We start from the raw sequence: 23,700 nt of genomic DNA, 5'->3' as shown, positions 1-23,700 counted from the left end.
TATATATATATAAATATATATATTTAGCCGTATAGTATATATAGTATATATATATATATATATAGTATATATAGTATATATATATATACTAGCGGACCCCAGCGCCATCTGTCGGGCTGATATGTGAATCTAAACCATCCAGGGTGCCACCCAAACGCATACCAAAAAATTCATTCAAATCGGTATATATATATATATATATATATATATACCGATTTGAATGATTTTTTTGTATATATATATATATATATATATATATATTTAGGGCCAGCGCAAACCAGAGAATGCCGGTAGGGGCATTTTTATTTCTGAATTCATACGTAAATAAAGGTACAAAAATAAATATTGCAATGATCTATTTGACGACTGAGAAATACTTTTTTAAGCCTTGGGGGTGGAATCGTTTCCACTTACAACTGGGTTATGTTTAGTATTTTTTTAAAGAACTTAGGTTTGATTTAACAAGTGTAACTATTATGAATCTTCCGTTGTTGCTAAAATTACAAATAATGCGGTTGGTACGTAGATAACTACATAATTATTTTTAGGTTCCTTTTTGAATAAGGATGGGGGTTGGTACTTATGATGAATCTACGTATAACCCATACAGTTTACTGCCGGGGTTAACCCGTCTGGGTTGGCAATGTCTGCAGTTGATGTAGTAGCTCCAAGAACGCTGCTGCCAGTTTTTTTTAAATATTTGTTTCGTGTTTAATTATCATTATTATTATTTTTAATTATTTTTATTATTATTATTTTTGTTAATTTTAATTTAATTTGTGCTTTTTATGGTTTTTTTTTTTAAATGTTAATGAGCACTGTATATGGGCTATGCCTGAAATAAAATTTTATTATTATTATTATTTTCGTTATATTTCCTTAGTCGCTTTGTCCGATATCCGCGGGAAGAGGGGTGACTACTGTATTCTGGTCTGCTGTATTATATAGTAAATGTGACAGTGTTTGTTTTTTTTCTTAAATAAATGTTCAAACACTGCACCGAACTTGATAATTATTGACACACATTACACATATAGCTTCCATCCTGAAAGATGTAGAATAATTTTACTGGGTTGGACTGGATTGAAAAAACGGTTTTGTACCAAGGTGCAATATGAAACCTACGAAAAGCAAAAACAAAACAATCTGGGAAAACTTCTCGCTATTACGGTTCAAAACATAAAGCTCGCTGACAGACAGACATGCAGTGGAGGTTTAGTACCTTATAGGGTCCTGTTAGCATCCTTCGGGTAGCTTAAAAATAAAAATAAAACGCGGATGAATTCGCAGGCTAATAGTTTTATATTGGTAAGTTCTGAGACACCCGAGCAGTTCTTCTTAGAATGCAATTAACATGCCCATCTTTCATAGTCGAAACACAAAACCATGCTAATAAAGCCATAAAAATCATTACCATAAATGTAATACGAAAATCAAGTAGGTACCATTTATCCGTGGTAAAATATTTTCCACGAACCGAAATGCATTTGTTTTAGAGTCGAGATCCGAGAGGCGGGACACGTAATTGCCATCGCAGTGAGCAAACAGCCAGTGGCATTTTTATCATTTAATAACTTTATCATGAATCCGCCTACAGGGGACGCTGAATGAAGACTCCTCAGTCGCACGAATCTATAGTGCCGAGATCGGTTGCGGCGCGTAGACAGTGCCCTCGTACGGACAAATTAAAACTGACATAATAATGAGTGCAACGATGGAGCCAACCGGTGTAACCACCGATGAAGATCAGGGATACGCGTTGCGAGCTAAAATAATCACAATGGTCTGCTTATTCGGTGTTTCCATGCTGGTAGGATGTGCCCCGATGCTCATTTCCACCAAATTTGGCTGGTTTTCAAAATCGAGCGGGCCAAACATGAGGACCTCTAATCAGTTGGTGATCGGCCTGCTGTCATTTGGCGGCGGTGTTTTATTTGCGACTACCTTTATGCATCTGTTGCCCGAAGTTGGTGAAAATATTGACTCTTTACAAGGTGAGTATTTATTATTACGGCACTTCGTCTCTTAGTTAAGCCGGTTACAGCTTTGATTGTTGTAGCCGATACCTTCTCGAGCTGGTTTCGCACCTCCAGTTATTCTAAGTCATTTCTGAAGCTAAGCCGGCAACAAGATATACCTACCAGATGCAGAAGTGAAATTTCAGAATTTTTTGCGTTCAACTGTTACGGCCGTGCATTCCAGAGGAACGTTGACGCTTTGTTTGCTTCTATGAGAACGGAAAACGCTCTGCAGGAGAACACATAAAAAATCTATTTTGTAATCTTATATTTATTTATAACGCAAAATATGAAGCGAAGCGGTACGGGACTATGCTTAGTTTATTCTCGATATTCGCAGAGAGGTTCATTTGAACGCTATATGTCCACATATCCTCAGGGTGCTACTGTATACCTGTGCTGAGTTCTGATTACATATTTTGCATGTAAGTGGCGGTGTAATAGACTAGTCTAGCGGAGAATAGGTATCGCATAAAGTCACAGATTTGTCAGAGTTGAGTTGACAGTTGACACTAGTTGTACAACAGCAATTACACCCCGTGTACAATTATTACTTAAAGCGTTTAACCCGTATACTGTATCGTTACTTCCGTATTATGGTACCTATTAATGCAAGTAAAATAAAGCAAAACCCACATATTTCGCACTAATAATGTTTGTAGATCTCTTGGGATAGGAAATACCCTTTGTAGTTCTATGTAATTCCAATAATAAGGTATCTTAAATACGTTACCTAATACAAACTTTTATCAAAACATATTGACGAATTTTAAAATGAAGCATAATGTTTAAAATAGTTGTTCTAAGGATATGTCTAAAAACCTACATTTCTTGCAAGATAAATTATTTTTAAAACCCAGGCCCAAAATAACTATCTCGATGAAGAAAAAAAAACTTCTAAAACGTTTCGCAGTGAAGTGACTTACATACACATAATTCCTTACGCCGCCGCGCCACCGCTCTGTGAGTCGGTATTAGCATACTTTGGAAGAGGTCAATGGCACATATTTTTAATCAAGTAATTGATGTTCAATTACAGGTAGGTAGTTAGAAGTTAAGTACCAAAAGTATTATTTATGGATATTCATTAACATGAAGAGACGTAGAGTTACGAGTACGACCTTTACTTTGACATTCGAAAGGTAGTTAAGAGAACTGGTTAGAAGTGTGCCCTATGACTATCCTTCTAAGGATAGTCATGAGCAAACTAAATTTTCACATAGTTCCGTATCTTAAGCACTGGCCACTCGATATTTTGGTTTAACAAAAACAAATAATTAAAATTGGAGAATATCTCTACGATATCCAAATAAATGCCTATTTACAAGCTCCTATGATTATTTAGAAAGCATAGTATCCAAATGAGATTTGTGTTTGATAACCGTCGGAACAGCTAAACAGTGAGTTTGTAGCTTTTTATTCTCAAAATTCAATCCTATAAGGTAATGATCATAATATTTAGGAGACAAACTAAATAGCTATTAGCCATTACAATATTCTATTATCTTCTAATTTTTGTCTATTAGAAGACAACAGAAAATAAATAAAACTTATAAAATAAATAGTTACACAGATACAGTCCGGGGAATTCCGAGCATTTGGCCACCCAGTGAAACAGAGGACCTTTATTTTAAAGCAGTTAGTGTACCTAGTTAACATGTTAAGATTTGTTTAACGCGCGTAGGTTAAATGGGAATTAGGAATTTCCGTGTCACATCCATTGTTTTTGCTTCTTCAAAGCATCTAACCACTTTATTGGTAGAAATAGGTCGCTGTGTTCTATAAACTAGAATATAATTATTATTCTCAGCCTATGAGAGAGGTGCCCAGCAGTATCACTCCTGCACAGGGCTCCTCCTCATGGTAAGGGGAGTTTTCGAGCATAACCCACTCTGCATTAATGCGGGTTGGCGGGCTTCAACTAAATAGTTATATAATCCAAGCGTTGACACTAATAGATAAGATTAGGATGTATTTTATGTTTTTAATTTATTTATCACCGATAGAAATCTAAGTAAAAGAGTGATTCATTTGGGAATGTATATAGATAGGCCCTAGGAATAAGGCCAATATTACCAAATAATGTAGATACAAGTACTCCTATAGACAAGCTTATCATTAATTAAAGCGTACACACCTACTTAAATTTAAAATATCTAATTTCTATATTTCTTGTATAGGTTAGGTAAAGTTTGACAATTCGACAATTGAAGATGTCGCCCAGTGAGGGCCCTGGCGCAGGAGGCTGTTTCCCGCTGCGAGGTTATATTGGCAGAATCTCTTAACATTTAATTTCAAACGCTTTAACACTTTGAGGCTGGCACTTCGAGCGTTGTGGTTGAAGGAGCTTCCATCGCTCACCGTACTCAACCTATGATTTATCTTTGACAATCGATGGAAATTCTAGGAGCACTTGGTGAAAACCTTGGCGCAGATACTTTCGGGAATGCTCCGGAAGATACATGGGAAGCGTAGCTTATCGGGAACCATGGGAATAGTAACACGAGTGGGGCTGCGCTGGGAATACGTTACAGAATATGCTGGCTAACTGCCATTTAGATGAAGCCACGCGAGCCACTGTCTAGACAGTAGGGGTAAGACTCTCTCTGTTAGACGTGGTCAAGCCACGCAGCGACAGATCTGTGGAGGCGGTGTTCTTTTCTGAAAGCGAGGATATTGTCTTTATTTGTTTTGTCAGAAAGAGTACAATATAGTTTCCGCATCCCCCGTTGTATGGGGCAGGGGCTATGGAGAAAGGAAAATAATTGAACAAGGATGGACGTGTATAAATTATTTGCTAACTATCCGTAGGTTCTATAAGTACTTACTTAAATAGTATTTCTATTAATTATGTAAGTATTTAATCTATAAAATTAAAAAAAATACAACTATGTTCTACTATCGTAGAAAATGATAAGTGTTATGAGAGCGTAACTATGATAGTAGGTTCTTGCCTGAGTGGGTACTACATACTACATACTACTGCATTAAAAGGTCGATATATTCTAAAGAGGGGAAAAGCAAGCTCGCCCGTTCCTTATTGATGCTTTAACTGTTTTGAACAATTGAATAATGATATCTCACTGGGAAATCCTTATGACAGTTTTTATAAATAACTAGGTAGATACTACCTAGAACAGAAGTACCTCTTTAATTCAAATGGTCCGCAATAATATAGAACTTACCTCTCTCTTAATAATATTGTACCGAATTCGAAACTTAGGCAGTTCTTACCCTTCGGACTAACTGATCAGTTAGTTTACTAAGTAGAAAAGTACTTACGCCTATGACTACGCTAAAAGAACATCAGGTGAAGGCCAGCTAGATGCTTATGATACTTTGCATTTTTAAAATGATTTGTTTAATACGTTTAACCTTGATTGGTTTGTTTATTGTGTACGAAGTTGTCTTTCAGCTTAATACGTAGATACCAAAGTGGCAACGCAAAGTTTGCTTAATCATTATAATGATACTACAACATGTGCCATCTAGGCTACTATTTACTCCCAAATACTTGCCTTAAGATCCGAAAAAGAAGGAACTCTTTGGTAGTTAGTCAGTTTTTCCTCTATAACAAACCTTTTTCGTCATTAATTATACTGAATGATAATAAATTATACACTTATAAAAGCCATGCCATGAACACACAGTTCATATAAAATCAGCCTCCCTTTTTGAGGGACCGAGTTCGTTCAAACAAAGCTCCGAAAAGCTAGAGCTGCGTATCTAGCTTTCCGGACCTACGTGCATTTTTAATTTAAACAACTAAAATATTACTTTGCTTTATCAGTGAAGGAAACCTACATGCCTGAGAGTTTTCTATAATTTTCCTAAAAGCATGTGACGTTTACAAATCAGCACTTGGCCAGCGAGATGCAAAGCCTAATCCCTACTCATTCTGAGAGTAGCCCGGTGCCGTTTACCACAAGAGGATGGTAAAAAAAAAAAAAAACTTACACTTATGCACCAAATAAAAAAGTCAACGTTCTCTTAGTAGAAATTTTAATCTAGTGGTAAACTAGACTGTAGTTTTTAAAGCGTATTAGCAATACCCGCTCAATGACTTATTATAATTTTTCTCCAGAAATGGGCCAAATTCCAAAGATGCCAATACCACTCGCCCCTTTGATCATGTGCAGTGGTTTCTTCATGATGTACCTGGTGGAGGAGTTGGTGCACGTGTACATAAACAGCCGCGACAACAAAACAGCCAACACAAGTTTCACGAGGGTGCTGAGCATACGAAAAAGTAGTACAGACGCCGAGGGTTCAGATAAACCGATTAAAGAGTTAGAAGCCCAGAGACATCATGGACACAGCCACTTGGCAGTGGAAAACGACGATACAATTGTGGCAGCTCTGCGAGGACTTCTGATTGTGCTGGCGCTGTCGATACACGAGCTGTTTGAAGGGCTTGCTGTTGGACTGGAGTCATCTGCGAGAAATGTATGGTAAGTACCTGATACAAAGTATCCTTAGCCCCTTATAGTGTCGTTAAGGTAAATATGTTACGTCCATATACAACGTGTATGAAATATTGTTGAAGGGCGCATGAGTATCTATCTATCTATATATATAAAAGAGAAAGTGTGTGGGTATGTTCCGTATAGGCTCCGAAACGGCTGGACCGATTTCAATGAAACTTTCAGGGAATTTTCGGATTGACCTGGCGAGTAATCCTGTAAAGTTTGGTGACGATCGGAGCACTCCTATTTTTGAACTGTCAAATACAGCATACAGTGTACATGGGTGTAGATAATGATCTTCACCAGCTCGAGAAGAGAATAGAAGAGAATGAGACTTAAATTAAAAAAATTATGATGTAAGTTTAATGTTTAAATAAAATAAAGCTATTAGCAGTTCTTTTTCGCAGATAAGTCTCAGAGACAGTAAATCAGGTACCTCTAAAGTCTGTGAAGTAATATTTCGGTTTTCATTTATACGTTGTATAACATTTTAATTGGTTGAGTTGCTTTTCTTCATTCATTTCGGGCGGTCGTGTTATAAAAGTAAAACTGATGAACAGCTTCGGTGGACGCAAAGGCCAAAATTCTACGGACATCACTTAGGTTCAATCATGCAATCGAACGAAACAGTTTTAGGGTAGGATGCCTCAGAGAGCCCCCTATTAATATAAATAAAATAGATATTAAATAAATAAATGAATAACGAAATGTAATTAAATGAAATTAAATTTTTTATTCATTTATTTATCATATATACAAGTAGAGTTATGTAAATATAATTATTATACAACCAAATGTTCACATCTTATATTGGTGAGTAGGAATAAATGTACATCACTAATATAGGGTCATTTATGTTAAAGTATCGTGTTTGTCTAAGATTTTATTAACTCCTGGTGATGATAATGATACTGATGGAATTGAAGTGAAATTATGTGTTGTACCTTCTATGTATTTTATCATTATTACATAATCCAGTAGTATTCTTGCTTGCTCGCGCGTTTTATTGTCTTGAATCATAAAGAAAACTCGATCTTAGTTGGTAAGTACCTATCTACGTACTTCCTACATATCATTAAATGCGTAAACTGTAAGTTAAGTAGCTAAGTACTTAAGCTCTATTTATATGTATATTATTCTCCTTTTTTGCATGTTTCAAGTTTTTTAATATATATCTTTTATAACATATTTAAAACACAGTTATACAATGACGAAGAACGTATATGTATAATAACCTTCTAATGTATAACAATCCCCAATAATTTGATAGGAAAATTGTTACTGTGATGTAAGCGGCCAATTGATTTAATGTAAAGTGTAACAACTATAACTAGCTAAACACTAGGCGTAAATAGGTCTAAGTATCTGAAGATACGCCAAAAAAGGTACGGTTGATCATTGATGGACACAGGGAGTCAGGCCTAGTGCCTTGTGTGCCCTTTTTAATGTTACCTTGTTTAAAATAAAAATAAATAGGCGATGGTTATCCACTTACCATCAAGCGAGCCATCTGCTTGGTCTGTCAACTATTACATATGATTAAGCATAGATTTCGATTAAAATGTTTGTTCACGGCGCACGTAGGTGCTTAATAAGCATCATAACATTTATTTTCAAATATGGAACCAATCTAGAACCAAAGATTAAAAGCTGTAATCTATATCTAGACAACTATCTTCATAATTAAAATTTCAAAACAAACATATTTTTACAATATGTTGTTTACCATTCGGTAGAAGATAATGCTTGGTTTACGATCTGAACCAAAAAATGTTGATTAGGTTGTACGAGGAAACGCTCAGTAAGTTCGGACTTAGGTTAGAGTCCTGTATTTTACAGACATCATATCAACCTAGAGGAGACCGGCCACTACAGGGTGCGGGTTCTTCTCTTACAATGAGAAGGGTTTAGGCCGTAGGTCAACACGCTTCCCAGTGCGGATTTGTGGCCTTCACATGCCTTTGAAAACGGAGATTACGGAGAACTCTCCAGCATAAAGGTTTCCTCACAATGTTTTCCTTCATCGTTCAAGCGAGTGATATTTCAATTTCTTATAACACACAAACCTTAAAAATGTAAGAGGTGCTTGCTGGGATTCGAACTCAACCCCCCAAAAGGGAAGCCAGAATCCTACTACCATTAGGCTATAACCCCTCCAATTTCATGCGCTTTTTGCCGTAACATCTATTAAATAGTTTTCATACTAAAACTTGATTTGTGCAAGGCGGTATGGTATATAATTATGTTACTTTTAGCTCGTACTTTGGCTGCCTAGAATGATCTCAATAATAGTTGGTAAAGAAAACATGTGCTTTGAAGTAGGTAACTGTACTTATTCCTTCTGCAGCAAAGAATACGATTACAGAGTATGTTTGCTGCTTTAAACAGTAGGTACCACAGACAACAGACTTTATGCAACAATTAAGAGTATTATAACATTCCTAATGTATTATACTAAAATGATCAGTGGTAGGTATATAAAACCGATGTCGTGTTCATCGTACTTGTCTCGCAGGTAACATGGCAACTTATAAGTGTTTTAAGTGTATTTACCAACTTAGAAAGCTTGTCCTTTTGTGTACATAAGTACCTAATCCTAATCTATCGTAGGTACTTAAGCATAGGTGGCTCGGCATATCGACTTCCTATCAGTATCATATCTGTCGTCTAAGCTAGGCACGTAGCTGCTCGAGTACTCTCTCAATTACTATCCACTTGACAGGTATCAGTGGAAGTGTCAATTTAGTATGTAATCCCATTGAGAAACTGATTGGTATCATGATTATGCGTAAGATCGTTACCGAATGGATGCCCCATGCACAAATATAATACGCCCCACTGACTCGTGCGCTACGCTTGCTCAATGACCTAACTCATAGTAATTCGGAACTGAACATATTATTATTTATTATTGACAGCCGACTGGCGCAGTGGGCAGCGACCCTGCTTTCTGAGTCCCAGGCCGTGGGTTCGATTCCCACAACTGGAAAATGTTTGTGTGATGAACATGATTGTTTTCCAGTGTCTGGGTGTTTATCTGTATATTATAAGTATTTATGTGTAATATATTCATAAAAATATTCAGCAGCTATCTTGATACCCATAACACAAGCTACGCTTACTTTGGGGTGTAGTATATTTATTTATTTATTTATTTGTATTTCATACACCGCTGCTTCAGCTCCAAAAGCAAATTAAAATGTTATTAGAGAGTAGGTAATCTAAGATATTAATTATATGCTTGAATGTTTTGTTATTATTGTTTTTTTTTTTTTTTTTAATTCTTAATGTTATATTTTTATGTTCTAATTTAATTTAATTTGTTGTAATTATTACTCGTTTCTACATTCTTTTAATAGCCCCGGGGAGACGAATTGGGCAACTGTAATATCTTCACGGATTGCGTTGCTAAATAAATAAATAAACAATAAGGCTTTATATAAATACGCTAAAATTGCGGCTTTCGAATGTTTCTTGCAATAAATTGCTATTTCGTGCACTACCTTTGTGGCATGTTGAACCAAGTTGTTTACCTACCAAAACTTTTTTACATTCATTCTATACAACCAATAAGTTATCTTCCACAGTGTAGTCACGTTACATACGTGATGCTATTAGCCTCATAATAATGGTCCCTGCAGTTTTTGGAGTAGGTATAAAATTCAACTTTCGCATTACACTTCGAACCAGCCTCGAATAAAGTAACGCACATATGCCCCAATCGATTTTTACCAAAACACTTTGGTAAATAAGTATGTAGGTACTTATGGTATAAAATTATCTTTTAAATAAATACTACACCATGGCTATTATTATTAGATTTGCTTGTTTTAATCCATGTTAAAGTTGTTGATATGACTGGACTGACCGTATCGCCTTGCCCGCCTGCTCTATTACGAAAAAGGTTTTTGAAATTCGACTGGTAGTTCCAGTGCGTTCAAACAAACAACATTTTTAGCTTTATTGTAAGTGCATTAAGTATATACTAGGACGACGTGAAATCCGGGGACTTTCCAATATTTTATATGGCAAGGAAATATGGCAAGGTGCAATGCACTAGGCGCTAGTAAGACGCAAGCATAATATTATTTTATTTCGACGAAGATAGTAGAGTAGTCAACACACGATAACCAGAGATACAGATAGTTGGGTATAAAGAACATCAATAAATCCGATCACATCAAACAATAACAAAAATAACACAACTTTATCAAAGGACGTACGAATCAGCTATAGACTGTTATTAGGGTACCTTATCGTATATTCTATAAACACGAGACCTGTCTTATAATTCTCTCTTATCATGATTAATTAGAATTTAACAACCGTAAGTAGTTACGTAGATAAAAATATTAACAAGGAACTCAGATGAAATCTCTATTAAGTGTTTCTATTTCCTGTCGTTGTAACGCATTATCGCTTAAATATATTTTCCCAAATCGGCACAACTAGAAGGAATAACGTACTATGATTACGAGGACATATCATGCATTAATTTCTATATTTTAAGTATACTAAGTTGCATTTCAATCTTTATCGAGTATGAAACGCGTTGTGTGACGTACATTTTGGCACCTTCATAGAGAAGATTGTGTCTGTTACGAAAAATAAAATATACAGAATCGGCTCTGCTCATTCCATACAATTATGTTTGATTCATAGCAATTATGATTAAAAAAAAAACGGTGAACACGTCGCGTTAATACCAGATTAAAATATTTTAAACCATTTGTCCTAAGTGTCTACAAGAACAATACTTCCTTTTACAATCCCATCGTTCGCATGTGCCGCCTTTATAATGATTTAGTATCAAGTAATCATAATACATATTGACATTTTTAACAAAAGGATAAATATTTTTAAAAATCAAATTATTAAGCACTATTCCACATAATCTTTAGGGAAATAATCTTAATATATATAAATCTCCTGTCACGATGTTTGTCCGCGATGGACTCCTAAACTACTTAACCGATTTTAAATTAAATTGGCACACCGTGAGCAGTCTGGTCCAACTTAAGAGATAGGATAGCTTAGATCTTTAATTATAGTTGCAATTTTATTCTATTGCAAATTATTTGTCTATAATTAATTGACAGTCACATGACAGTCATACTACTATACTCATTTAAGGCTTAGCGATACTGAATACTTTAAAAACAAAATCAAACGCAGACGAAGTCGCGGGCCACAGCTAGTATTATATATATTATTATTAAAGTGTTTCTTTTTTGTTTCAACTTTAATTTTATCTTTACTTTCTGTTTAATTTAATTCCAAGTTGTGTACACATACTTTGGGTTGTAGCTTAGAAAAAAAATTGTTATTACTTATATTTAGATCTACTTTTTGTTATTACCTGTTTTGTGTACCTAATAACAATAAACAATTAAGTAGGTGTACGGATAGGTAAGAGACATAAGAAACCTACCTTATCGCTTATTCTTTCTTATGACACCAGACTTTGTCTTGTGATCGTATAAGCCAATTTTAAGCTTATTAATTTCACGAGATAACTACCTATTTAGATAATTATTTATTCAGCGCTATACCTTGTTTGTTTTCTTATTTTTCTTTTGGTATGAAGATTCCTAAGCTATTAACAAAAACCACCTAAGTAGTTAGTTTTGAAATTTATAGATTGGACAAATAATGTTGAGGTTATTGACATCAGCACGGCTAGCATGGGCAGGAGACAATTATATCCCCGGGAAAGGATAAAAATGTCTCTTCTACCACAGCTCTATCAACTCTCAGAGCACTGGCGCAAAAGTGAAAATAATATCCAATTAATATGTGTGTAATAATAAACGGGGGTAAACTTCTCCTATTCCACGTTCCCGTGGTTCAGCAGGTGGACACGTTAATTTTATCCCCTGTCAGGGGATATAATTTTTATCTCCCGCCCGTGCTAGCCCTGCTGGGGCTTACTACCGTGCTCCGAGAGTCTAATTCTAAAACTGCGTATACCTACTTGATACTTACTATCGGTATGATTTAGAAAATGTAACGATTTTGATTAGATTCGAATTCAACAATTTTCTACCGATTTCATGTTTCTACAATGACAGATTTTGGGAACAAATCTGCTAATTTTCTTCGCAAATTTCTTGATTTTAATAAGCTTAATCAATTTTACCGAATTTGCATTTATACTTTCGAGGCATTTGTTAATGATTCTTAATTCTTCAGGTACATGTTCGGAGCAGTATCAGCGCACAAATACATCATAGCGTTCTGCATAGGAGTTGAACTGCTAGCTGCAGGGACGAAGCGGTGGCTGTCTATAGTTTATATCTTCACCTTCTCCTTCGTGTCAGCGTTGGGCATCGGTGTTGGCATTCTCCTGGTAGGCGGCGCTGGTGCGACGGAAGCTGGTATCTACTCTGTTGTGTTACAGGTAAAGACTTATGTGTATCTGACTTAGTTTAACAGGTAACATCAAAGTCTTATGATAATTGGGTATGCGGTGAAAAAAATGATAGGCTGCCTTACCTGACCAATAAATAATTATTCCCAAAGATTTAGGTAGATAAATCTATCTTTGTAAACCGGCGCTTATTATTGTCAACGAGATCCAATATTATTTAGACTTTAAAGTATCGTGAGTAAAGTTTAATTTTAACTGTGTCATTGAACGCTGAAATCACGTGAAATTTCATCTTTAATTCGGCTCAACTTTCGGTGCACTGTGTACGAATCACAGCACGCACTTTTTACTTTTTAAGTTATGTGCAATTAATATATTACTTGCTTTAAAGGTGAGGTAAAACATCGTGAGGAAACATGCATGCATGATGCATTATCTATAATGGTTTGACGGCCGATTGGCGCAGTGGGCAGCGACCCTGCTTTCTAAGTCCAAGGCCGTGGGTTCGATTCCCACAACTAGAAAATGTTTGTGTGATGAACAGGATTGTTTTTCAGTGTCTGGGTGTTTATATGTATTTAATAAGCATTTATGTATATTATTCATAAAAAAAAAAATTAAAAAAAATATTGATCAGTCATCTTAGTACCCATAACACATGCTGCGCTTACTTGAGGCTAGATGGCGTTTTATGTATTGTCGTACTATATTTATTATTATTTTTATTTATAATGTTATGTGGAACATGATGATTATGATGATGACGACTTAACCTAGGTAGGTCACATACATAAGTACTGAAACATGTAGCTACTCAAAACTCCTGAAGTGTACCTAATGTTAATCGGATCATCCAGATTTTATCGATCACGTCTTAGCTCCAAGCATCACGTAGATGATAAAAATTATAATCGAGTCAGATGTCAATGGTTTTTTATCAATGAGTCACTTTTTTGTTATCCTTGAGCAAACGTATTGTTTTGTTTCCGAAATTGGTCAACCTACTTAAGATTTTTTACATTTTATTTCGATCTATAAGGAAAAATAGGTTCCTTAATCCTTGATTGGTGTTCCAATGCCACAAATCAACCTCTTTTGTCCAAAAGTTAGTAGATTCGATTATCTGAGTTAAGTAATTGGCGGTGTCCACACCCGTGCCTTGGAGAGCACGTAAAGCCGTTTCTCTCGTGTCGTTAAATGAGAATTTATTGAAGCCCACCAAATCGCATTAGAGCAGGATGCTCTTAAACTCTCTTTCGTATGAGAGAGGAGACATGTGGACGCTAATAGACGGACAATTAATAAATGCTAAAAGAATACTTTATCCATTTCTTGCTCGCAACCGTATTATTTAAATTAAAAAAGGAAGAAAGTTGCCTAGATTGCAAGACATAAGTGGGGTCCAGATAACGCGGGGAACCTATCGAGGAAGTTCTCTCGCTACAGCTAAGCTGGAAATTCTTATGTAGTGTAACGACAGTTTCTAGCTCTCAATTATTGATAGGCAAACGCAAAGTATATGCCTCACAATTACCTAGTTAATTCTTTAGACATAGTCATCATTATATCAACTCATTACCGGTCTACTATAGGGCACGGTCTCCTTCCCACAGGGAGAAGGGTTTACGCCGTAGTCCACTAAGCTGGCCAGGATTGCTGGACTCCACACGGCTTTGGCAAAATTATGGAGAACTCTAAGGCATGCAGGGTTCTACACGACGATTTGATTCACCGTTCAAGATAGAGATATTTTAATTGCTAAATCGCACATAACTAAGAAAAGTTAGAGGAGCGTATTGGGATCGAACTCGGCCCCGGAAAGTGTAGCCGAAATCCTAACCACTGGCCCATCACCACTCCATAGTATAAAATCGTAATACGCAGTAGCTGGTGTGGAATTTTTAAGCTTATATAATTATTTACTTAGATTGGAGTAGTACAATTAACGTATCTACTCGAGATAAATGCTTACAATATAAAATTAGGTAATATAAAAATTATATTTCTTCCTTAATACTTAAGGAAGGAATATAATTTTTATACTACCTACTAACCTAAGTAGTGGTACGTATACTTGAAACATTTTTCTCATTAGCATAAGCGTAGGTATACCTAGTATAGACCATGTTTTAAAAGTATATAACGATGTTCAATGTATCAAAAACTCGCATAAAGGGTTTGCGTCTTCCTTTAAAGTTTGAACGATCTTTCCGAGATTTACCTATTCTACGCATAGGGTACTTTTAAAACAAGAGTAAATAGGCATTGGCTTGCTTCATATTTTGCCCAGCCAACAGCGTAGCCGGGAATCGAACCCGGGGCCTCTTATTTGCAAGATATACCACTAACAACTGCGCCAGGGAGGTCGCAGACTGGTTTCTGCTTCATAGCGACAATTAAGGTTGATAGGATTGATGAATGAATCACTGGGATTTCATTGTCTAAAGTCTGAGATTCAAGGAATATATATCGAGTTCTTTTTGCATAGACGAATAAGTGGGAAAATATCCTTGCACCCACCGGGTTCACCCAGTGAGTGCAATTTCTTCAATCCTTATCCTCCACACCAAACAAAAGATGGATCATCTTCAGGAGATGTTGACTTTACAATGACGGCCGATTGGCGCAGTGGGCAGCAACCCTGCTTTCTGAGTTAAAGGCCGTGGGTTCGATTCCCACAACTGGAAAATGTTTGTGTGATGAACAGGAATGTTTTTCAGTGTCTGGGTGTTTATATGTATTTTATCAGTATTTATGTATATTATTCATTTAAAAAATATTCATTAGTCATCTTAGCACCCATAACACAAGCTACACTTACTTTGGGACTAGATGGCGGTGTGTGTATTGTCGTAGTATATTTATTTATTTATTTATTTAATGAAGATGCTGAAGATGCTCCGGTTTGGTAGCGAAACGTGCGTATCTTCCGCAATGTACCCAACATTGCCGAAGATCTGTTTGGTGCTCCTGTTGTTCGCGGAGTATAGCAAATTAAGCTTAATTAACATAATATTTTATGGATTTCCGAAAAGTAACGACTGCTTCTATGCACTATGGTGGCTACCAAAAAATAGTAATAACTTGTAATGATTTTGTTCCCAGGGACTTGCGTGCGGTACACTGGTTTACGTTGTGTTCTTCGAGGTGTGGCGTCAAGACCGAACAGGGCTCATGCAATTCCTCTGTTCAATACTTGGCTTCGCGCTGATGGTTGCCTTGGAAGCTGTTGCCAACCTAGGTTTGTAGAAAACGTTACTTCTTTGACTGTCTGACGCTTAGCTGCGGCATTTTAAGGCATTCCATAAGACCATGCATGGATGCAGAGAAAACAACGATACTAAAACACAGTTAATTCTTCGATGCAGTGTAGAATCTGAGACCCCGGTTTGATATTAACACTTAAGTATTATTTGGATGTTATTTCATTAGAAAAAGTTGTCATCGTTACCGGCCCAATCGGTACAGATTCGTAGGAGACTCGTATCTGTACGGATTCTACTTATTACTCAGAACGAGAAGGGTGGCCTTAGTCAACCAGCTAACCAATTGCGGATTGTTAGATTAAACACACTTGCTTTTTTGAACATTATGAAGAGGCTGCAAGCGATATCTGTGCGTTGTATAGCACAGATCCGAGAAATTTCGAGGTGCATGCCGGGACGGTGATCAAACACCCTACTAAATATACTAAAGTCGTAATCACTAGACTGTCACCACTTTTTTTAAGATGCGACACTCTCTCGAACTGTTGGCGTGAGTGCGTACCTAACTATTTCATCAATTTGCCAATTGGTAGTTTTTATTCAAACTGTTGTACACTCTAGCGATTTTTGCATCAATATCACTCATCATCAGCAACTCTCATAACGGAGTAGTTACAGTACGATTCAACCTTAAATCAGTCTGCGTGAAGTTAGCAGACGTGCGCTGTTACCCTTCCCGCTACACCGGACACCCAAAATGTGTGTGGTGCGCAACGTCGTGCGCAAACTTCAGGGGCGCATTTCCGTTTGAATCGTACTATACTATAACTTGTCACTTAGACACAGTTAGATCACGGTGAAATCGGTGTAAAGGTTCGACTCACACTGCCATTTTTATTTTTATGTAATGTTTTTTTGGCTATGCATAAACGATTTATTTGTTTGTTCCAGTTGCTTGACGAAATGGAACTTACGAAAGTACCCCAAAGATATTTTCGCCTCGAGTCACGAGAAAATTTCGTGACTTTTTAAAGCGAGCAGTGACGTTATTATTACTTTATATAATATTATGCTTAAGAATAGTCATTATCAATAAATGTGTATGTATTAATGATTGTTTTTTTTTTGGGTTCCTATTCTTTATAATATAATGGAAATACCGGCAAAGTGCGAGTCGGTTTACCCTTTGGGTAACACCCACTCACTCGATTTAAAATAAAAGCTCGATTTATGTAATTTAACGTTAGTGTTGTTTGAAGTCTATGACGTTTGCGCAACGGGTACTTACGCGTCATACGTAAGCGTCAACGTTTAAGGGAACCCGAATCTTAACATAATATTAATTTGGGAGTATTTAATTTTTAAGGGAAATGCGAATGTCATGCCATTTGCCAAAATTATTTCCTCTAAATGGCGTGTTTATATACACATTTTTTCCCTGTAACAATATCCATACAGTAAATTGTTTAAAGGAAAAAATGTTTATAAGATGTAGGTACCTACGCTGGCGAAGTAAATGGGTATAGCTTGTGATAAGGAGGGAGAAAATAATACAAAGAGTTATAGGTAATATTAACAAATCAATAATTTAATTAAAAATTAACACTCTATGCTATTTTTAAAGAAAAATAGATTTATCTATGTACTGTAAGTAGACAAATATTAGGCTGAATATTAAATGAATATATTTTGCGCAGGCGGTATACACATCTATTGATTAAATTGATCTTAATAACACTGGTCTATATTATATAGATACGGTTAAAATATAGGCATTTATTATTGGAATATGTACTTAGATAGAAAAACATGGGTCCGTCGACCCACGCTACACTTAAACTAAGATGATCGAGAAAGACGTAGAGAAATTTCGAAATTCATTAAATCTAACGCTTGTACAGAGGGCCGCTTTATAATCAAAAATTCCACAATACAACGTTCGATATTACAGTTTGAATTTAATTGAGAATATTGACGTGTTTTTAAGTGGCCCCCTGTACACTTGTATCATAATTCAAGCCATCATCTTTAACATTCCTATATTCATTACTCTAAGGCCGGTACAACGATGCGAGGCCGTGTTCACACGGATTAACTAAACCGCGCGTTTAAAATAAGAATTAATATGAGCGTAAACTTTACACGCTGTTTTAAAAAAAGCCAACGAGAAGATATAATAAATTATAACCATAAAGCCTATCCTCATTGTATGCCTGAAAACTAGTTATCAGGGCCTCTAGCTTATGTTTTTAGCTAAAGTTTGGTTACTTGTTTACATAGTTTTTTCTTAAAATATTTTAATTTCTTTGGAAAATAAATGATTATTATTAGTATGACAATTATTATATTAATTAATATTAATAGGGGCAATGCTGCCAGCATCTTAGGAACTGTGCCTCGCTGCGGTGGTTTCGAGGACGTTTTAGATTTTATTTAGTTTTTAAATAGTTTATTTTAGGTTATAGTTATGTATTAATAAAAATTATATTTTATTAATTAATTAATAAATATTAATTAATTAATATTAATAATTTATGACTATTGTCATAAAGATCGTCATAGTACTGATTCTTGTTTCGAGTAAAACTACGTCACTTTTGTTACTTGTTGAGTGCTGCCATCGAACGCTTGTAGAGGTAATTATTTTAAAAATATTTTGACAGGCGTCCCCGAGCAAGCCATAACATCATCATCACCATCACCCGACCATATTAATTATAGTCATAATTGATTTGAATGTATAACTATCTCCTTTTTTTTTCGTAAAAGAGCAAGGGATCGTATCTTTCTGTGGATCTCGCACGTAAATTTAGCTTAGGTTTGGTTGGTAGTGTGGCCCGCTTCGGCGGATACACTTTGACCAGGATCTTTTGTACTCGAGGTTTGGTCAGTCAGTTTTTTTTTTTACTTAAAGAACTTTTATTTGTTGGCCTGCGGGTTTAAGATTGATGATAGGTCAAATCAAATGTAATTTAACCTTTACTTTGAAAGCGCTTTCAGTATTTGAGAATTGTTAATCAATTTTTTTTACAATCCCAGAAAAATACCTAAACGCAGCGATCGAGAAAATCCGTGTGAACAGCGCTCATGTATACTTACAACAATATATACTTTAAGTAATAAATATTTAACTGCTCAACTATTAAATATACTATTGCATATTACTGTAATCACATTACAACGTTATTAATAACTGTAATTGATATCGTAATTATTAAGAGCTAATATACCGAAATAAAATCACATTAGACGTTAAAGTTATTAAGATTGAAAATAACTTTATTTTTTTTGGAAATTATATAATTACAAATATGTAATATTTAAACATTAATGTTAAATTTTTTTTCAAAACAGTACTATAGTCATATTATTGATCTCACTATCTTTTTAGATATTAAAATTTTCTATACTTACTACTTATAGATATTTTTTTTATTAAATGCAGTTCGAGAAATATCAGCGAATTACGGTTTTATATCATATTAATGTTCTATCGAAAATATCTGTGTTTCTATATTTGAGCTAAATTGGTACTTCATTCTATTGTTCGGAGCAAATTATTTTCAAAGCTTATTAAACTCTTACGATTACTATTAAAATGAGAGTAATTTTATTTTTTTTAAAGTTTAATCATTTTGTTAAATAAATAAAGTTTGGCACATCACCCAAATAAAAAAAAAGTATTAAAAATCTTTCCAATATCATATTCGGTTGAATATGATATTGGAAAGATTTCGAATATAAGAAGGTACAATGTAAGCTTTTTAATTTTAAGAAGTTACTGAATCTTGTTACATGAGATGTTTCCGAACGTCGCGTCTTAGCGCTGCAAGTTTCTAAACGTGTCATTCCTGACTTCCATGGATGGATAGATAGTTAAGCACACTAACTCATCGGAAGGTGAATACGTTTCATGTCACAGTTAAAGTTTACTTCCGTGATTTTTTCTATTTGTTAACATACAAAACAACCCGATTTATATATCCCTTGATCCTTTTAAAATATCCACTTTCCATAGAATCTCATTTAACTTTTCTAGAATAGAGTTTAAAAAAAAAAGACTTCTCTTTGCGTCTTCACACAAAATTTTATTTTAATAATGCCCAATAAATCGTGCTTATATAAGTATAAGGAAGAAATCCTTAAACACGCATTGTTATAAAAGAAAATATGCCTGATATCACTTCGTTAGCAGTAAATTGCTATTATTGCATTCAAATTGTTTACAGCTAGACTGAAAGTTTTCGTAACTCTACTTATATACTTAGCCACAAGAAAAACATTCGTGTTTATAAACATTACTAAGTTATCCTTTAAGCATTTGAACGAAAATAGGTTCCAACAATAAAATTTGATTAATTTTACTGATTAGTAGAACCTATCCGTATGTGTGTCACTGTGAGATTTTATAATAATGTTGGCAAATACGAGTGTTAGTATTGCACAAAATGGCGTTGCCGCAAGACCTTGCCAAGATCATCGTGACCTTTGTTTTAATGAACATAAAAATAATCTCATATGAGTATTTAACACTTATAATATAATTATTAAAATGATATGGAATCAATAGTTCTTAATAATTTAACAAGAAGAAATAGATTTAGTTAGACCTATTAAAATTACTTAACAAGGAGACATTTTTACAATGAAAGATCTTATTATTTTTACAATAGGCAACGCAAGATATATGAACGTAGATAAAAATATAAATGAGTTTTTAGGTCAGGCAACACCTTTTTGTAAATCTCGTTCTTTTTAAAGTTGATCACAGACTGTCGCAAGTGATACAAGTCTGAGTCTTCTCACTAATTATGCGTTGTGTGAGGCTCTTACGGCAGTATGCGATCAACTTAAAAAATGCAAATCAATCTTATAATCAGGCAACCGCTCTCTTTATCCCTTCGCATTGCTGTAGCGACGAGCCCTTTAAGATTTGAGCAGTTTATTTGCTCGCTGGTTTGCAACTTCTATGCGGGTCTCGTTACTCTCACCCTAAAACATTTCATAAAAAAATATATTACAATATTATAATGGATTAACGTCTTCAAATAAAAATATTTATAAACAAAAATAGCCTATGTTTCAAACAGTGGCGAGCATAGTGGGTATGCACATGATATAAAATGAGGAAAATCCTCAGTACGAGTTAAATACATAACGGTAGGCTTTTATTACTCTCACTGGACATTTTCTTCATTTTATATGATCTGCATACCGTGTGCATACCCTCTATGCACGAAACTGGTATCAAAGTAAAACTAATTTGTATCTAATATTCCTTAATAACTATATTCAAGATGCTTTCTGCCTTCCCCTGGTCATACTAATTAGTTTTTCAAGGTAACTGAAAGGTCTAGGACGTTTGGTTGACTCGATTATCCTATTTGATAATTCTTCAAACAGAGGTGAAGTCCTCTGGCCCCAAGGTCCCCATTTTCCCCGAAAGACGCAAAAATGGAATTCTTATCAATGTTTTGCACCTCTTCAATGATGACAGTATAAACATGTTCATAAGCTTAAAATATAAACTTGGTTTCTTACTTTTTCAAACCACAATAGCTCCAATACTCCAGGAAGGCTAGATACATCTTATATATCCTATAAGTATAATACTCACCTAATTTGGCGTATATTTAAAACAAAATTAATACTAAAGTTACATTTGAAAAACTAGCTCGTACCTTAATTACCTACTACTTATACTGAGTTTAGCTTATTTAATTATAACAATAACTTGCTGTTTTGTATGTAAGTTTTATACAGAACATTTCATTAACTTACTGAATGGGGTCTGTCGTAGCTTTAAAGTTTAGACATGTGCTGTGCTAGATTGGTGTTAATTCTGTTGTATACAATCAGCAAACTAAATTGACTCTTATCCTTTTCACAGAAACATTTATGAAAGGAGTCTTGAGAGATAGAGTACAACAAAATCAGTAACATAATGGTACTGATTTTGTTATCGTAAAAGTATACGCGCCCAATGTAGGGCGTTGTTAGCATTGAATAAAAATACAATAGAGTTTTCCAAATACAAATTTCCTACTCTTAGACAACGATTAGGTGTCGGTGATAATGGCCGGGACCGGCAATTCACCCTTACTTTTATGACATCAAAGTACAGTTACGTATAAATAAGCTATATTTATACGTAACTGCCGCCATTTGGGACTAACTTCTGTTGAGCCTAGAGGTATGAACCGCGCGTACTGTTGTTTATATTGCAAAACTTAACGTACATATCTTAACTAAACTAAATTAGTCTTTAAGACTATAGTGCTCACCTCTTCAATATTTTTATTTCGGAAAAGGACAGCATTACTTTAAGGCCAGCCAGTTTTGTTTAAGATATGTGTGTACAACAGTTTTTTACTATTTCACTAAATTGTACTATTACAAAAGGTCAGCGCAGAAAGAGCAACCGATAAAACAAAATAGATTGATATGGTTGCAAGTAGAATCTAATCGAGAAGAAAATTTTATTCCTCTCTTCTCACCATTTAATATTTTTAACGATACGGAATTTCGCTCGAGTATCATAGAGTTTGTTTGTCAAAGTAAGTCGCTCGGTTTGCGTTGACATTAGTGAAAGCTTGTGCATTAGTTTATTTATAAGCTTATATGTACAGGTGAAGCTATTTTAACTGTATTTATAGTGTCGCTCTAAAGTAAGCAACAAAATAATTCTTCAAACTGCCCACGTTGCGTCAGGGTCAAGTGAGATATATAATTTATATATACAAACGAAGACGAGTTACAGAACAAAACTTGGCACAAATTAAATACTGTTTTACCATAACATATTCTGTACAGTATATACCCAAAATGAAACCGTCGTGTATATATTAGCTTGTGTAATAAATAAGGGTTCTTGAAATATGTTCTGAGAATATTATATTATAAGTATTTATGTGTATTATTATTCATAAAAAAAAATTTCATCAGCTATCTCAGTACCCATAACACAAGCTACGGGCTGGGGCTTACTTTGGGGCTGGATGGCGATGTGTGTATTGTCGTTGAAAATTAAAAAAAAAAAAAACAATATGGGATTGCTGTGTACTGTGCTATATGTCTATATTCTCTTCTAGAAAATATCAATTATAGACTAAGCAGATGGCCAACCTAATGGTTTGTGGATACCATCGATATAAACAAAGCAACAAGTCCTGCAAAGTGCAGACCAGTAACCATCGACTTAAGGCGTAGGCGAAAAGGCTCATGTCATGGCATATAATAGAAGAGTATCTTTAATTTAATAAATTATCTTCTTATCCCTGAAACAATATTTGGCGAGGAATTATTCTCATCGTTATTCACGAACAATAATATGGCGTTTTACAATGCATTCAATCGCTCGCTAACTTATAGTAGTTTTCAAATATAAAACATTATAACGTCAAAGTAAACAGGACTAAATGTTTCACTGTTTAAAATGCGTCTTCAACAGACGCATTTTAAAAGTAAAGTTTAGGTGCTACTGATTTTTAATTTTGGAATATTTCGCTAGGAGCGCTGCATGTATAAATGCGTCAAACTAAAGCTTTAAAATAAGGTGGATTAGGACCATTTTAATCCGACGTTACATATTTAATATTCTGTAAATACACGAATGCGATTACACTAATAAAAAAAATTAA

The 23,700-nt window shown here is 35.0% G+C and overlaps 2 protein-coding genes across 3 annotated transcripts in view; one reads left to right on the top strand and one right to left on the bottom strand.

The window, feature by feature from the left end:
- The first annotated feature begins 1,646 nt into the window (after nucleotides 1-1,646).
- LOC120632132 (zinc transporter ZIP1-like) lies at nucleotides 1,647-17,133 on the top strand. The gene is made up of 5 exons (XM_039901937.1): nucleotides 1,647-1,994; nucleotides 6,103-6,469; nucleotides 12,677-12,884; nucleotides 15,960-16,095; nucleotides 17,012-17,133. The coding sequence occupies exons 1-5, from the start codon at nucleotides 1,703-1,705 to the stop codon at nucleotides 17,017-17,019; spliced, it is 1,011 nt and encodes a 336-aa protein (XP_039757871.1). The 5' UTR covers nucleotides 1,647-1,702; the 3' UTR covers nucleotides 17,020-17,133.
- Nucleotides 17,134-18,812: 1,679 nt separating this feature from the next.
- The window catches only part of LOC120632122 (synaptosomal-associated protein 25), a 36,888-nt gene continuing 32,000 nt past the window's right edge, over nucleotides 18,813-23,700 (bottom strand). For both annotated transcript variants that reach the window (XM_039901922.1, XM_039901921.1), the window contains exon 8: nucleotides 18,813-21,052. In XM_039901922.1, coding sequence (XP_039757856.1) covers nucleotides 20,987-21,052 — 66 coding nt within the window. In that variant the 3' untranslated portion in view covers nucleotides 18,813-20,986. The remainder of the gene's footprint in view (nucleotides 21,053-23,700) is intronic.

The sequence above is a fragment of the Pararge aegeria genome, chromosome 19, assembly GCF_905163445.1.
Source record: "Pararge aegeria chromosome 19, ilParAegt1.1, whole genome shotgun sequence".
NCBI lineage: Eukaryota > Metazoa > Arthropoda > Insecta > Lepidoptera > Nymphalidae > Pararge > Pararge aegeria.
Note: the sequence above shows the minus strand (reverse complement) of the source record. Positions and strands in the feature narration are given on the sequence as shown.

Excerpts from the sequence above, each read along its gene's own strand:
- LOC120632132 (XM_039901937.1), top strand. The coding sequence starts at position 1,703 with ATGAGTGCAACGATGGAGCCAACCGGTGTAACCACCGATGAAGATCAG. Across the intron at positions 6,470-12,676 it reads TCATCTGCGAGAAATGTATG|GTACATGTTCGGAGCAGTAT; the intron begins GTAAGTACCTGA and ends TTAATTCTTCAG. Across the intron at positions 12,885-15,959 it reads TCTACTCTGTTGTGTTACAG|GGACTTGCGTGCGGTACACT; the intron begins GTAAAGACTTAT and ends TTTTGTTCCCAG.